This window comes from Hirundo rustica, chromosome 4, assembly GCF_015227805.2.
Source record: "Hirundo rustica isolate bHirRus1 chromosome 4, bHirRus1.pri.v3, whole genome shotgun sequence".
In the NCBI taxonomy this organism is placed as follows: Eukaryota; Metazoa; Chordata; class Aves; order Passeriformes; family Hirundinidae; genus Hirundo; species Hirundo rustica.
Window position 1 is genome coordinate 74,099,888 of NC_053453.1, and position 14,203 is coordinate 74,114,090.

At 41.2% G+C, this 14,203-nt stretch overlaps 1 protein-coding gene across 3 annotated transcripts in view; it reads left to right on the top strand.

Moving 5' to 3' along the window:
• The window catches only part of MICAL3 (microtubule associated monooxygenase, calponin and LIM domain containing 3), a 173,064-nt gene that overhangs the window by 78,210 nt on the left and 80,651 nt on the right, over window positions 1–14,203 (top strand). For 2 of the 3 annotated variants that reach the window (XM_040061040.2, XM_040061039.2), the window contains exons 10-17: window positions 1,238–1,364; window positions 1,866–1,959; window positions 3,057–3,204; window positions 4,384–4,580; window positions 6,170–6,282; window positions 6,760–6,822; window positions 7,519–7,692; window positions 8,758–8,844. In XM_040061040.2, the coding sequence (XP_039916974.1) occupies window positions 1,238–1,364; window positions 1,866–1,959; window positions 3,057–3,204; window positions 4,384–4,580; window positions 6,170–6,282; window positions 6,760–6,822; window positions 7,519–7,692; window positions 8,758–8,844 (1,003 nt within the window). The remainder of the gene's footprint in view (window positions 1–1,237; window positions 1,365–1,865; window positions 1,960–3,056; window positions 3,205–4,383; window positions 4,581–6,169; window positions 6,283–6,759; window positions 6,823–7,518; window positions 7,693–8,757; window positions 8,845–14,203) is intronic. The other variant, XM_040061041.2, reaches the window with a different exon arrangement.

The window sequence follows — 14,203 nt, forward strand, 5'->3', positions numbered from 1 at the left end:
CATCCAACATCTCATCACTCATTCCAGTTTATTTTAGTACAAATATGTAGACAGAATGGGAGCTACAGACTCTCACTCTTTTAAAGAATGCTTGAGGGTATAATTCAGTTGAAGAAAAAAAATTTCAAAGGAGTCGATCAATTGAAATATATGGCGGAGTAAGAAATGTTGCTATTCCTGGTCCTAGTTTTAAAAGGTTAGATGAGGAATGGGGTTTTTTAGGTCCTTATTGACATTGCATGGACAAAGTGAGCCTGACTGTCCCCAGCCTTTCAGTGGCAAACCAGATGAAGATGTAGGTGCCTTTAAAGTACCAGATACAAAAGTTCTTGCCATCTCCTATTATCTTGTGAATACTTTTTATTATTTCATTTTTAAGGAAGCTGTGATGTGCTATTTTTCATGTTGTCCTTGGTCATTTTGTTTCATGTAAGCCAAACAGCATCTTGTCTCTCTTGAAGCATTGAGCTCTCGATGTTTTAATCAGCTTTGCCTGAGTGTTGTTTTGGTGACTCAAGGTGCTTTCTTGGAGATCAGAACTCAGGTAATTAGAAGATGGAGTAAGGAAAAGCAACAGTTTGTAGCTCTTACTTGAAACTTCAACTGCAGCTTCTGACCATCAGGAACCATAGTATAACTTCTAAAATGGCGCAATGGCACAATTCATACTTAAATACCATTTGTTTGAATTGAAAACAGTGAGGAAAATAATGTTACTGTTGAAGCCAGACTTCATCACCTTTCTAGTAGCCACTTCAGACAGCAGGGAGATCTTCTCTGAGCTTTGTGTTCCATGTACTGAACAAACTCAGTTCTCTTGGCCTCTCCTCACAGGGCAAATGCTCCAGTCCCCTTGGTGGCCCTTCTTCCTGACCCCTGCTGTGTCTCAGTGTCTTTATTGTACTGGGCAGCCTCTTCAGTTTTGCTTGCTGTATTGTTCTCTTCCCTCCTTTGGAATTCTGAAGTTGTATTAAAGTGCAGATTTTTAATATGCTTTTGCTCACTCTTAGCTATGCGGTGTCTGAAGTGGTTAGATTTCTGATTTGCATGTTTATCTCTCCAGAGTTTATTTAGCCATAATAGTAGTGATGCATCTCTTAAAAAAACCCAAAGAACAGAACAAAACCTCAAACCAACCGAAACAAACCAAAAACCCCAAACCACTACAAAGCCTAAACAAAACAAACGAACCAAAACAAAACCCCACACTATTTTTTTTTTGTGTTATTTTCCCAAGGGAAAGCATTTATAGGCTGCTGCCTCAGACCACCCCAGAGAACGTGAGTAAAAACTTCAGCCATTACAGCATTGATCCTGCCACCCGATATCCCAATATCAACGTCAACTTCTTGCGGCCGCAGCAGGTAAATCACAGATGATGCTTCTGTAATCTGCAGATTTCCTCAGGTGAAGCTGTGCCAATGTTTTGGGAACAGAGATGATCTGTGTGCAACATGGAAGCACTGAAAGGCAATTGCATCAGTCAAAAGAGTAGACTTTTGTACTTGAACAAATTCCTTTTTAGGGATGTTTGGTTTTGATAACTTTAACTGTGATATAATGGTACGGGAAACCTATAAATTTGTGTTTTCCACATGTGCATGTGCATTTTCTTTGAAATAATCCAGTCTAGCAGACTGTCATTGCAGTTTGGTATCCACTGAGCAGCAGCAGTCAGCTGGGCTGTTCACTGATGAGCTGATCCTTGCTGCTGCGAGGTTCTTGGGGTCAGATTTTTGCTACCTGCATGTACTTGTCTTCCTTTTTTTGTACCTTGGGATGTCTCCTTATTGTCTTCTGGTTATTTCTGTATCTGGGGTTCCTGGGGTGTTGATCATCTCAAATGTTTTTGTGTGTGATTTCAGGTACGCCACTTGTATAATACAGGAGACTTGAAAGACATTCACCTGGAGATAGAGAACTTTGTGAACTCCAGGACACCCAAGCTCACTCGAAATGGTAGGCCTGGCTGCTGTCCTGTTTCTTTTGGTGTTCTGGAGCAGGAACTAGAGAGCAGCAGGGCTGTAAGGGTATTATTTAACCAGTCTTTGCGTTTGGGAAATGTATCCAGTAATTGTTTTCTCAACAGTCTGACAATTTTTCAAGTTTCTGTTAGCATGGGGATTTATTTTTGTATGCCTAATTTCCCTTGCCTTATAATGCTGTTAATTTTCTAAGAATATTTTTTTGTATAGGGAGCTTTTTTCTCCTCCTTTATCTCTAACAATGTCCTTGCTTCAAGTGCAGAAGCCTGGGCTGAGTTCTCTCTTAACAGTAAACTCAGAACTCTTACAAATGTAACAGAAGGTATTGCTTGTGCAGTCTTGCATCTTCCTGCTTTCCTTTTCTTCATCTCGTCTCTCAACTAATTGAAACCTCTACTTTGCTGGCATTATTCTGAGAGCTAGATGCATTTCAGTATCTGTGGCTTGTCTCTCCCCTTGGTGCTGTGTCAGACCTTTCCCTGGATGCCCAGATAGTGTTTTGGGATTCCGAGAGTGGCTCTTGCTGCTCAGCCTCCCTTTCACTGCTGAATAGCTGTGTGGTGTCTGTTCTTTGCCCTGCAGTCATGTCCCTTTAGGCTGTAATCTCATCAGATCTTCTGCTAAGACAAGGTCAGAATAGGTCAATGCTTTTAAAGGAAAGTTTTCAAGGGAGAAGTTGTTGTTACAGAAGTATATTTGCAGTTCTTCCTCTAGAAATAGAATATCAGGGCTTAGAGAGCATTGCTACTGTATGTCCTTTTGATCATACTTAACAAGCCTTTGCAACTGCTTTGTGTTTCCTGGGGCTCTTTTGCAATGGCTAGGATGAAAAGTCTGGCAAGTTACAACTTAGATAATTACTTTTCAGCAGATTAAAAATACTTTATTGGATTTAAAATAGATATGATAGTGTTTTTCAAAGAAAATAAGAATCCTGTCCTCCATTACCCATTGTAGAAGGAGCCTGCATTTTACACGAAGATTTTGCTTGTTGATTCGTGGGGTTTGTGTTGTATTTAGGATTTGGGCTGTTGTGCATTTCTATTTTGAAAGGTGCTGTTTTCTTCCCAGAGTCTGTAGCTCGCTCGAGTAAGTTGCTCAGTTGGTGCCAGAGGCAGACTGATGGATATGCTGGTGTCAATGTGACAGATCTCACAATGTCATGGAAAAGTGGCTTAGCTCTGTGTGCCATTATCCACAGATACCGGCCTGACTTGATGTGAGTAACTGCCTGCTTCAAATAACTGGGAAGAGCAGGGAATTAGTGGCATTTGGAAAGAAGAATGTGCATTTGTGACTTTAAGAAATGGATTGAAATGAATTCGATTAAACTCGATAGAAACCAGTGTCCAGTGATTCACTGGCAGAGTGGAAGGTCGTGATAGCTTGATGAATTTGAAAAGAAATGTGTTGTCATTTTCCTTTCTGGATGATTTAGCAGAATTAAGCTCCAAATTGGTACTGACTGGAAAGCATTATTGACTGACAGATTTTATGTGTGAAGTTCATAGCTTCAGTTAAATCTCTTGTAAACAAGTCTCTGCACATTTCCTGTTTAACAAAGGAACTTTTTCTGAAGTCTTTAGGGCTGCTCTTTCTAGAAGTAGTGACCCACAGCCTAAATAGAGAGGTTTTGACTGTTTGCACAGTGATTTGCTTGGGTGAATGGCAGAGTTCTCTTCAGTGATATATTGGGTAAAACAGATTCTAAAATGGGAAAACACTGGCTGGAAAAAGTGACTCTGATACTTTAATCTGAAATGTCTCCAACTTCCCAAAGGAACATCAGAAAAAGTAAATTCTAGAGCTGTACTTGAAGTCATAATCCACTGTAAAGCACACTGAAAAATTGTGGAGTTATTCCAATCCATATGCACTGAATTACTTCTATATTGGTGTACTTGAGTTAACCTGAGCTACACTGTTTAATAGCTTGTAGAGAGTTCAAACAGCTTTTAAAATGGTTCATGTAACTCTCTACAAGCCTTAGCTTTTTATATAGTTAAACAAGCTTTGGAAAAAGCCAGCAGGACAAACTGTGGATCAGTCAAGAAAAAAGGGGACAAACAAGTCAAGATTTAATTTGGTTCCAAGCACAAAGATTTTATGTAAGGGAAAATGTAAAATCTTCCAGCAAAGGAGGAAGTGGAGATGTATTTCAGGGGATAATGCTTTTTAAGAAGAAAAGTCTAAGTTTCTAGGAAGAGCAAACAAATTTTAAAAGAATATATTTGAGCCAAAATTTGCTGTAATTAAGTAGCATCAATTTTGCCCTGTTGGTGGCAAATAAAATTAACATTTTAAGTGGAAAAAAAAAAAAAAAAGATGAATGTCTGAGTTCTTTCAGGAGGCTGGTTTCTACTTGATTTAGTGCAAGGCCTCTTTTTGCCCTTTGCAGAGACTTTGATTCCTTGGATGAGCACGATGTGGAGAAGAATAACCAACTGGCTTTTGACATTGCTGAGAAAGAGTTTGGAATATCTCCCATTATGACTGGAAAGGAAATGGCATCTGTTGGAGAGCCAGATAAGCTGTCGATGGTGATGTACCTCACACAGTTCTATGAGATGTTCAAAGACACCATCCCCTCTAGTGGTAAGCACTTTGGGGCACTTCTGTCAGATTTAAGGACTGCTCCAGGGTGAATGAGTGCTGCACTATGTCCGGTTGCGTCCCCGCTCCGGGTGGGAGCTGACCTCCAGCTAGCTCGGGTCAACACAGACACAAAGTTTCCAGTTCGTTTCGGCTTCTCGGCTTGGCAGCTGGACCCAAAGGTGACAGTCAACAGCAGCAGAAGAGAAAAGGCTGGCTCTCAGCTTAGCAGGTTAAAGGATGTTTATTAGCAGAGATCTCCAAGCTCCGAGGCGAGCGGCTCGGGGCTTCCAGGCTGAGAACCTGGCGGCTGAGAGCCCCGCGGCTGAGAGCTTCCAGGCTGAGAACCTGGCGGCTGAGAGAGTTTGCTCCTCCCTCCCACCCCCTATAAGCGGGGGAGGGTCCCAGGGAGGATACAAAAAAGACCACAAATCAGGGGTTTCAGGGGGTAACAAGGTGTGCCCACCCCCAAGCTTCAGACCACTAAAATCCAGAGCCAAAGGAATTCCCCCCAGGCTGCCTATCACCTGAAGCTCTCTCACGGAGATTTCACAATCTGGGAGGGACCCCGGGAGTGATAGGCAAGCTGCCCCAGAGAGGGGGGTTGGGGCAGAGGGGATGTTACATGTCATGTGAGGTATGGGATGATTGACACAAAATACCTTATTATACAGACAACACAAAAGGGATACAGAGTTGGGGATACAGTGAAACGAACCATAACATAAACTTCTTACAAAAATCTAATAAAACAGTTCTGCACCACTACACTGCACTTACCTTCATGCTGCTTCTGCATGGGCACACAGAATAGTCACTGCCTGTAGCTTTAACTCATAAAATATTGACTTCTTACTGGTGCTGGTAAAGACCATGTTAGCAGCAGCAGGAGGGAAATAAGGAGTTAATATACAACAATGTCCTCAGAAGTTCCAAACTCTCTTCAGCACTACTTGATAAGTTTTCTGCTTTCTTACTATTGTTTGTTTGTCTTAGCTAATGTTAGGTTAGCCTTGCTAACAGTTGTTGAACAGGTAAATTCAAAAAAACCACCAGCTGAGTTTTATATATATTCACCACCTGTGAATGGTGAGACTTACTTCAGTGAGGAACAAAACATCTTTGATCAGAACTGAAAGATGTAATTACCTAACCCAAATCAATATGGCCAGCATTTAAATATTGATAATGTTGTTACAGCTCATTATTACTGATGATCTTAATTCACATGTTTCTCTCTGGTGAGGGGGGAAAAAATTGGTTTAATAGCCTTTAAAAAATATAGTATGTATTATTTTTAAAGCTCTAGACTCTTTAAAAATACTGGCATTCATGGTCTTTAAATATTAAAGTAAATAGAGTAAACATAGTATCTGTTATGGGTGGTTATAAACCCTGAAAGAACTGCTTTGGGCAAAATGAAAGCAGAATAACTGAGAAAGATGTTAATTCTAGACATTTTGTACAGAGAATTTAAGAAAATGACCGCTGTGTTAAAAAGAAACAGTGAGTCCTTCTGTCATGCATTTAATAACAGCACCACAGGAAATAACTTCATGGGATTCCCTTTTCCTGCCTGCTTTCACTAACAGATAGCCTGGACCTGAATGCAGAAGAAAAGGCTGCCCTGATTGCCAGTACCAAATCTCCCATCTCCTTCCTCAGCAAGCTGGGCCAGAGCATCTCTCGGAAGCGCACTCCCAAGGTAAGCAGCCCCAGCCCAGGGCTTGGCAGGCTGCTGTCCAAGCTGTGGCACTGAAAATGCAAAGGTCAGTGGTTTTTAGTGTAGGGAGTTTGCAAGAGGCCGTGTGTTCACCAGCTCTTGGTACGGGGCAGTAAATGACATCTATGACTGCAAAATTGCATCTGTAGCACGTACTCTCAGTGGTGTTTTTCAGTCTTAAAATCTTAGCCTTGTGGTAGTGTTTGGGTGTATATTTTCTCTTGGAACATAGCTGCTTGCTCAGTTTTCAATGATTTGAAAGCATTGAAGAATTGAAGGTAAGAATCTCCTAATGAGTGTCTAGGAAAAAATCCTTTTCTTAAACAAATGGAGAATTAGCACAGAGAATTAAATAAGTTTTGCATCTAGACTGATTAAGTGTGCTGATGACCTTTATCTTAGCCCAAAATTATATGAGAGTTATTTTGGTTTTCTCTTCCCTACTCCTTCTGTTTTCAGGACAAAAAAGAAAAGGAACTGGATGGTGCAGGAAAGAGGAGAAAAACCAGCCAATCTGAGGATGTAAGTATTACAGTGAGAGGTGTCAGGGAGCAAAATAAAGCGTAGGTACCTTTTACCCAGTTCAGTTCTTTGATTTTTTTTAATATCTAGGCAGGGTTTATATAGGATTTTTTAGATAAGATTTAATTCTTCTTCAGAGGTTACACTTTCATGGTACCTTTAGCGCAAATATTTTACTAATGTTTATGAAAGAATACTCCAGAACAAATTAAATGTTGCAGTTCCCTGATGTTCTGTCTTTATTGTGCATTACTATGGTTTGCTGAGGACATCAGCACTTCTTAGTAAAGTTGTGCAGTACTGTCAGAGGTTTGATGCATATTTAAACTTTACCCTTGGTTTGTGCAAAAAGCATACATTTCCAGTGTGCCCCATAAGGGGTGTTTCAAATTGAGTGTTTGTAGCCAAATGGGTACAGGTGAATTAAAATTCAGTGCTCTGGGTTTGTTGGAAGGTGGGTTTATGTCAGGAGGTGTTTCAGCTGAGGTCTTTTTGGTAGGTAAGTGCATCAAATAAGGTTGAAAAGATAAGTAAAGTTTACCAGAACATTTGATGACTTGCCAAAGGAAATTAAAAATCCGAGCTTTCAAGTGAGGCTGAGAGATTTGTTATCTCTAGTGTGACTTTTCCCAGCAAAGGGGTAGAAAGGAAAAGGTGATCTGGTTCAACCTTGCTGAATTTTGATGTCACTGTTAGGAGGACCTCCCACGAAGCTACAGAGAAGAAAGGCCCACTCTGGTGAGTGCCCTGACAGAGAGGAGAATTGATGCTGCCATTGGGAATCAGAACAAAGTCAAGTCCATGGCAACCCAGCTGCTGGCCAAGTTTGAAGAGAATGCACCAGTGCCCTCCTCAAACTTACGGAGACAGGTAGGAGCTGGATAATCAACCCCGTTGTTTTGGAACTGTAGAGGAAAACCAGGAATGATAGCATGCATTCCTCAAGACTGGATGCTGGTGTTGCTTTTCTACTTCAAAGGCTCTCCTAGAGAGGAGTGAAGTTTACCCTAAGCTTAAAATTTTCAAGCATAGGGTGGAGAAGAACTTCCTAAAAAAACCTAATCCATTTCTCTGTTATTGCCCTTATTATGTAATCTTTCACAAATATATCACCAGCAATTTAGTTTCTTTTATAAGTACTATTGCTCTTTAAAATCTTTCCAGGAATGTTCTTCTTATACTGTTTAAGAACAACCATTTGATCTGATTTGAGCATTTTCATATCAGGTTACATCTATTTGTTCTTGAGGGCTGTGATTAAGCTTTGTTACATGTATGTATGTGCAGCAGATAAATGCCTGAGAGTTTCTTGGCAATCAGGATGCCTGTGTCATTCCAAGTGAGGCCTGTTTGTTATCCAGGATGGTATCTGAGCTGCTGCAACTGCAGGGCAGTTGTCTTTGAGGTTAGATTGAGTCACCTCAAGCTGCTGCTGGCATTGCAGTGTCAGCAGGATGAGGCTCAGTGTGGTTCAAGTGCCAGAGTCCTGCTCCATCTCCACAGCTTGTGCCAAGCTCTGTGCTGCCATGGCCACATCATGAGTGGGGCCTGACCTGGCTGCTTGAAAGCCAGGCCAAGTTTGTCAGTGCCACACTGCATCAGCATTAGCAGTGGAACATAATCAGAATGCTGATGTCCATCCGCACAATAAAATGTTTCTTCAGCTGCTACACATTGGCTGGAATACCCAGCCAATGATTTGAAGAAACAATGTAATTAAAGGAAAGGCCCAAAAATATGTGAAGCTTCCCATTTTTTTGGATGTTTTGTTCCTTTTTATATTTTACTTGCTAAATGAATTCCCCCTTACCCTATTTTTTTTTTTTCCTTAAACGTTTGTCTGATTCTGTATTCCATTCCTATGGCTTTCTTTGAGTTTCCTTCCCTGTTTTATCTTTCCTCCTTGGTCCCACCTTCCCTACAACCTGCATGCAGCAACCTGTCCTGCCTTACCAAGAGCGTGTTCACAGCCAGCCATCCAGCAGACGAGAGCAGGGCCGTCCCATCCCTCAGTGGAAACAGGTAAAGAAACTCATTCTCACTCCAGTGCACCCCACATCACCTTATCACTGGTGTGGTTTTAAGCCACTCCTTTTCCAGCACCTTGTCTGAATCCATTGTTCTAAATGATTTTCGGTGACTGAAGTCAACGTCTCCCTTTGGTGGTGATGCATGGTTTAATGCTTCAAAAATATTTAATCAAATTTTCCCCGCCCTCTTGCGCTAGTTTCAGCTTACCAAGACTTTCGTGGATGTTGAAGCAGAAATTTCTGCTATAGAATTTCTCGGTTCTTCTGTTAGAAAGAAAGGAAACACGTAAGCGATTGTGGAAACTCATGAGGTAAAAGATGTAATATCATCTATGATATTAAAGCTCTTCCTTGATACAGTGAGTAAAATTGGTTCTCAGTTTTGCTATTCCTATGTGAAATCTTAGGTGTTCTGGAGTTGCAGGAGACTTTTCTGTGGTTTCCCTTTCTTTAATGCAGCTTTCCTTGCCAGCTTCTCCCACTTGTTGCTTTGCAGACTCCTGTGTTAATGTGCATTCAGTAAATTTTAGGTTTTCTTCCACAGCAGAGTTCAGAATAGGGACCAACAGCAGAAAAATCAGCAGGTATCAAATTTTATTTTCTCTCCAATGATTTGGGCCATTGTCATTGCTGCTGATTTTCTTTCAGCCATGCACTTTCCGAAACTAAGGCTTCTGGTAGATGATCTTTTCAGGCATTTAAGGATGCTTATCTCACTGGCTTCATCTGCTTCCACTGTTTTCCTGTGCAAATGCCCTCCTCATGTTTCTGAGAGTGCTCAGAGGTATTTTGCTGGCAGCCATAATTTGGAGAAACATCTTCTTTCTTGCTGTGGTTTAATCAGAGCATGCTTCAGAGTCAAGAGGAAGAAGATGACGCTGCTTTGGAAATTTGCTGTTGATGAATATGGATTAATGGTGATCTTCATGTCTGAGGCATTGAGCACAATTAATGCTGCATGGCATGTCGTGACTGGTGCCATGAGCTAGAAGATTTCTTTTCAAGGAAGAAGACCTAAGCCCAGGGGAGTTATTTGTCAGTAGAGCTGTCAGGATGCTTTGGTTTCCTGACTCAGTGTTTGTTCTTCTACCTTTTGTCTCATCAAAATCTTCTTTATAGGCTAATGAGCACTTTGAGATGGATTCACGTCATTTGTGATTAAGGCAAATTTTATTTCTCAAGAGTACTTAGCAAGGAGGGAAAAAAAAAACCTGATGCAAAAAATCTGTATAATATTAAGTGAGTTGATGAGGACTGCTTATATTACCTCCTCAAAAAAGGAAAACTGGATTGCACTGGCAGTCTCTCCCTGTTTCAGCACTTGGAAAAATACCACATTCCTGCACCCTTGAGATTTTTATTTGAACCTGTTACTGAAAGTTTATGGAGACTTTATAATTAATTCTTTATAGTAGAACACAAAAGTCCTTATTGTCATCCATTTTTCATTGATTAAAAAAAAGGACCAAGTTTTATTTCCTTTTTTTATTGAGGATTTTTCTCCTCACCAGAGAGCTGGGTTTTTTTTGTTTTGTTTGTTCTTATTTATATCTTCACTACACAGTTTAAAAGAAATCTTAAAAACAGAGGAAAAAATCCTTCTGCTCATCCTTGACATCGATAGCATCTCTGTATAGGAAGCAGCGTAGGGCATATCTTTGAAAAATCTTTCTGTAACAGTTTTACTTTCAGAAGATTTAAATTCTTTTCTTCAGCACTGGCAGTGATTGCCTCGTGTGGATGATTTCCCTCTCAATATTGCACATGGAGATGATCTTTCCTTGATTGGTTACTGCATCAACAGAAGATGATTGATTCCTGGGTCCAGGTTTCTTGCAGGATTTTCAGTGCTTTTGTAATGAAATATAAAACTGGGTCTCAAGGATGCAAAATCTGCAGGATACAGAAGGATCAAAACCCCACTGATAGGATCCCTGTTCTAAAGGTTCCTTGCTGTGTGCCTGGGGAAGGAAAGAATATGGATTATCTTCATTCAAAAGCCATGGACGTGCACAGGGACATTTATTCCTGGCTGAACAGAGATCAGCAGAAACCACTGAGCCAAGCAGGCAGCTTTGCCAAGCCTGGACAGAAACCACTCCTGCAGGAAGTTGTGTCTGGAGCAGTACCTGTGCTGCCTGCTGAGATTTCTGGTTCTGGTTGCTTGGGCAAGCAGAACCTGATAGCTGAGAGACTCCATCATTTGATGGGGCTGGACTGGCCTTCAGTGGTGACACTGGGCACTCTGGCTCTACAGCTCATCCCTGGGTGATGGACTGCCAACAGGGAATGCTGCTGAGTGTAGGACCTGTCACTGAGTCACAGAATCACCGGGTTGGAAGAGACCTTCAAGATCATAAAGTCCAACCCAGCCCAAACACCTCAACTAAACCATGGCACCCAGTGCCACATCCAGTCTTTTTCTAAACACATCCAGGGATGGTGACTCCACCACCTCCCCAGCCAAACCATTGCAGTACTTTATCACTGCACATGCTGTAAAGGATTAGTATTGCTTCTGACAGGTTCTTAGGGAGGGTGTATGTTTGCTGGAACGAGCTGCTCATGAAGCTTTTGGAAAGGTTTCTCTTGACACCAGGTGTTGAAGTTCATGAGCAGGAACTTCTGCTACTGACTGAATATATCACATAGCAAATACCTTGGAGTGGAGAGTGCTTTGAAGAGGAGCAAAGTAGCTCCTAAGGGAACAAGGAGTGGTGTTATTGAGAGAAACCACAGATTTCCTAATGTTCTTACTAGCTGGCAAAATGAAGTTGAGATCCCCTCTTTGGGAGAAGGGCACTTATGTGATTGACAGGTTTGGTTCTTCCTGTCTTTAGGAAACTGCACGGAAGAGGAAAATATATTGCAAAAGCCTAAGAGTGATTGCAAGGAAGAGAGTTGCAAAGGAAATGGTCTGGGTTGGACCCACAGTTCAGATGAGAAATTGTCATCTGCCTTGGGTGTTACCTGCTGCTGTCTGTCAGATGGAGTTCCTTAGCTGTGCTTGCTTGCCAGTTTAAATCTAGAATCTTGAATTAAGGTATTAGGTGGGTAGTTTTTATCAGCTTGGAAGGCAGGATACCTCTGTGTGTTGTGTAGGTGGGGTAGGAGTGGCTTGTTAAGAGAGAATTCATAGAAAAATCCTGGTGGAATCTCTTCTGAAGCAGTTTTTACTTTCATCACAAGACCTTTAGTGCTGTCTCTCTTACCTTCCAATTACCTTCCAAAGAGCAAAGGGGTTAAAAACCTCACCAATCTGCTCCTCACAGCAGTCTGTGTGGCCTGCATCCCTTGTGAATTGGATTCTAAAGTTGGATTTACTTAGTTACACTTAGAGGATATTGACCTGTGTTGTCAAAATTGGGTTTGTGTTCTTATGAGCACCACAGCAGCATCTAATGATACACACAGATATTGTGGAGTGAATGTGCACAGTGGAAATGTAATTTTTTAATGTGATGATAATATCACCTAGAAAGACTGGATTGTGTTTTGTGTTGGGGTGGTTAATCTCCTCAAATGAATGCCTGCTTGTGGAAGAATGTCTTCCATCATGTGCCCTATTGCTTTCTGAGCTATTTTGGCTGCTTTTGGGGAAGAGCATCTCATCCAGGATCATGAAGCCATTGAAAGCCATATGGTCTATCCAGAAGAGGATCTGACTGGGCACAGTGTGAGAGAAAAACCTTTTAAACTGAATTTTGTCCTGGATTTCCAGACTCTCAGTTTATAGCCCTCAGCAGCCTTCTGCTATTGTTCCGTGGGTCCCCTGTCAGCAACAACTTTTGTGTGTAATAGATAAGTTTAAATCATGTTTGATGTGTACAAAGATGCTTGTAAGATGGAGCTCCCATGTCTTTTGGTGCACATCTTTTCTGCCTCTGGAGATCTGCTGCTTACTCTTTTGAGACCATTCCCTAAAGTGCACTAAAGGGCAAACTTTGCAGGAATTTTGTTGGAATTATCTTTTGAAGATAAGCGATGGCTGTGATGACCACAGACAGCAAGAGCTGAAACCTCAACAGGAGAAGAATCTAAGTCACCATTGTCTTCTGCAAATACTGCTTTTTTACCTTAATTTTTTATTTAAATCTGTTGATTATTTTCTGCTTTGCTGTAGTCATCCTTTTCTTTGCCTGCTCAGAAATACATTCTACTGGAGGACTGGCTGAACACGTACTTCATGCATTTATCCAGTATTATGTTCTGAGACTTGCCTTGGGAAAATAAACAAGTTTGTGAAAATTTTGACATTTGAAATGCAAACTTGGCCATGGACAGATGAAAATCCATGAGCAGCTCTATGGTTGAGAATGTTGCCGTGCTTTCAGTTAGAAATTAGTGACTTTATAGCTGACCCTTTTGAAGCATATAGATATTCCTCATCCACTGCAGTGCAAAGGCATATGCTTTAGTTTAAGCTGCTTGTAGCATCTGTTTGAGATTGAGGAGTGTATTATTTATTTAACTGTTTCGTTGAAAAGGAAGAGAGCACCCAAGCAGATGTTAGTGCCAGCTCCTCTGCAAGGGCAGTAATAAACAACTGTAATATCTCTACACCACATGCAGTTTTTTAGAGACTTATCTAACAGTGGCTTTGGGTACGCAGCGTTTTGTTTATTCCCAGTGCAACCATTTCCAAATATGCTCTGGTGAGAACGCAAAAGGAAAGGAAAAATCAGGCACAAGGCACGTTAATAAACAAGAAATGGAGGAGAAAAGATTGTGCATAACAGGGAGTACAGCACTGGAAGGGCTTGTTTTCTGGTGTGTTAAATTGGACGTGTATGTGCACTGTGTAATATGCAGACTATTAGACACAGCTCCATTTTATCCATAAACCAGCTGGATTTCTGTTCTAATAGAATTCTAGCTTCCCTGAGATGCTGTAATGTCTGTGAGGTAGAGAAGGAGGATCTGAAGCTGGGAACAGAACACTGAGATCTGAATTGTATTAGTAATGAGCTGCAAGCAGCAGTAATTAGGTCAATGGGATGGATATTTTTAAGCATTTTAAGGCACAGCAATAAGTAATTTTTAAGGAGGCAAAGAGAGCAGTCCAGTTGTGCTATGGAGAGTTCCACATTTTGCCTTTAAACTGACTGTAGGACCTCGACTCAAAAGCTGTTGGTTTCATTGCTGATTGATACGAGCTTGTGTTCACTGACTGTCAAATGTGATCCTGTGGCTCTGGGTAAAAACTTGGGTTTCTCTGCTTCAGATACTGTTGGCTTCAGTTCATTTGAGAGCAGTGTGAGCTGAGGATCATGGTCTCAGTTCATGCGTTCTGGCCTGTCTCACCAAACCACTGGTAATGTTACCTCTTTTCTACCATTATTATGATTTTT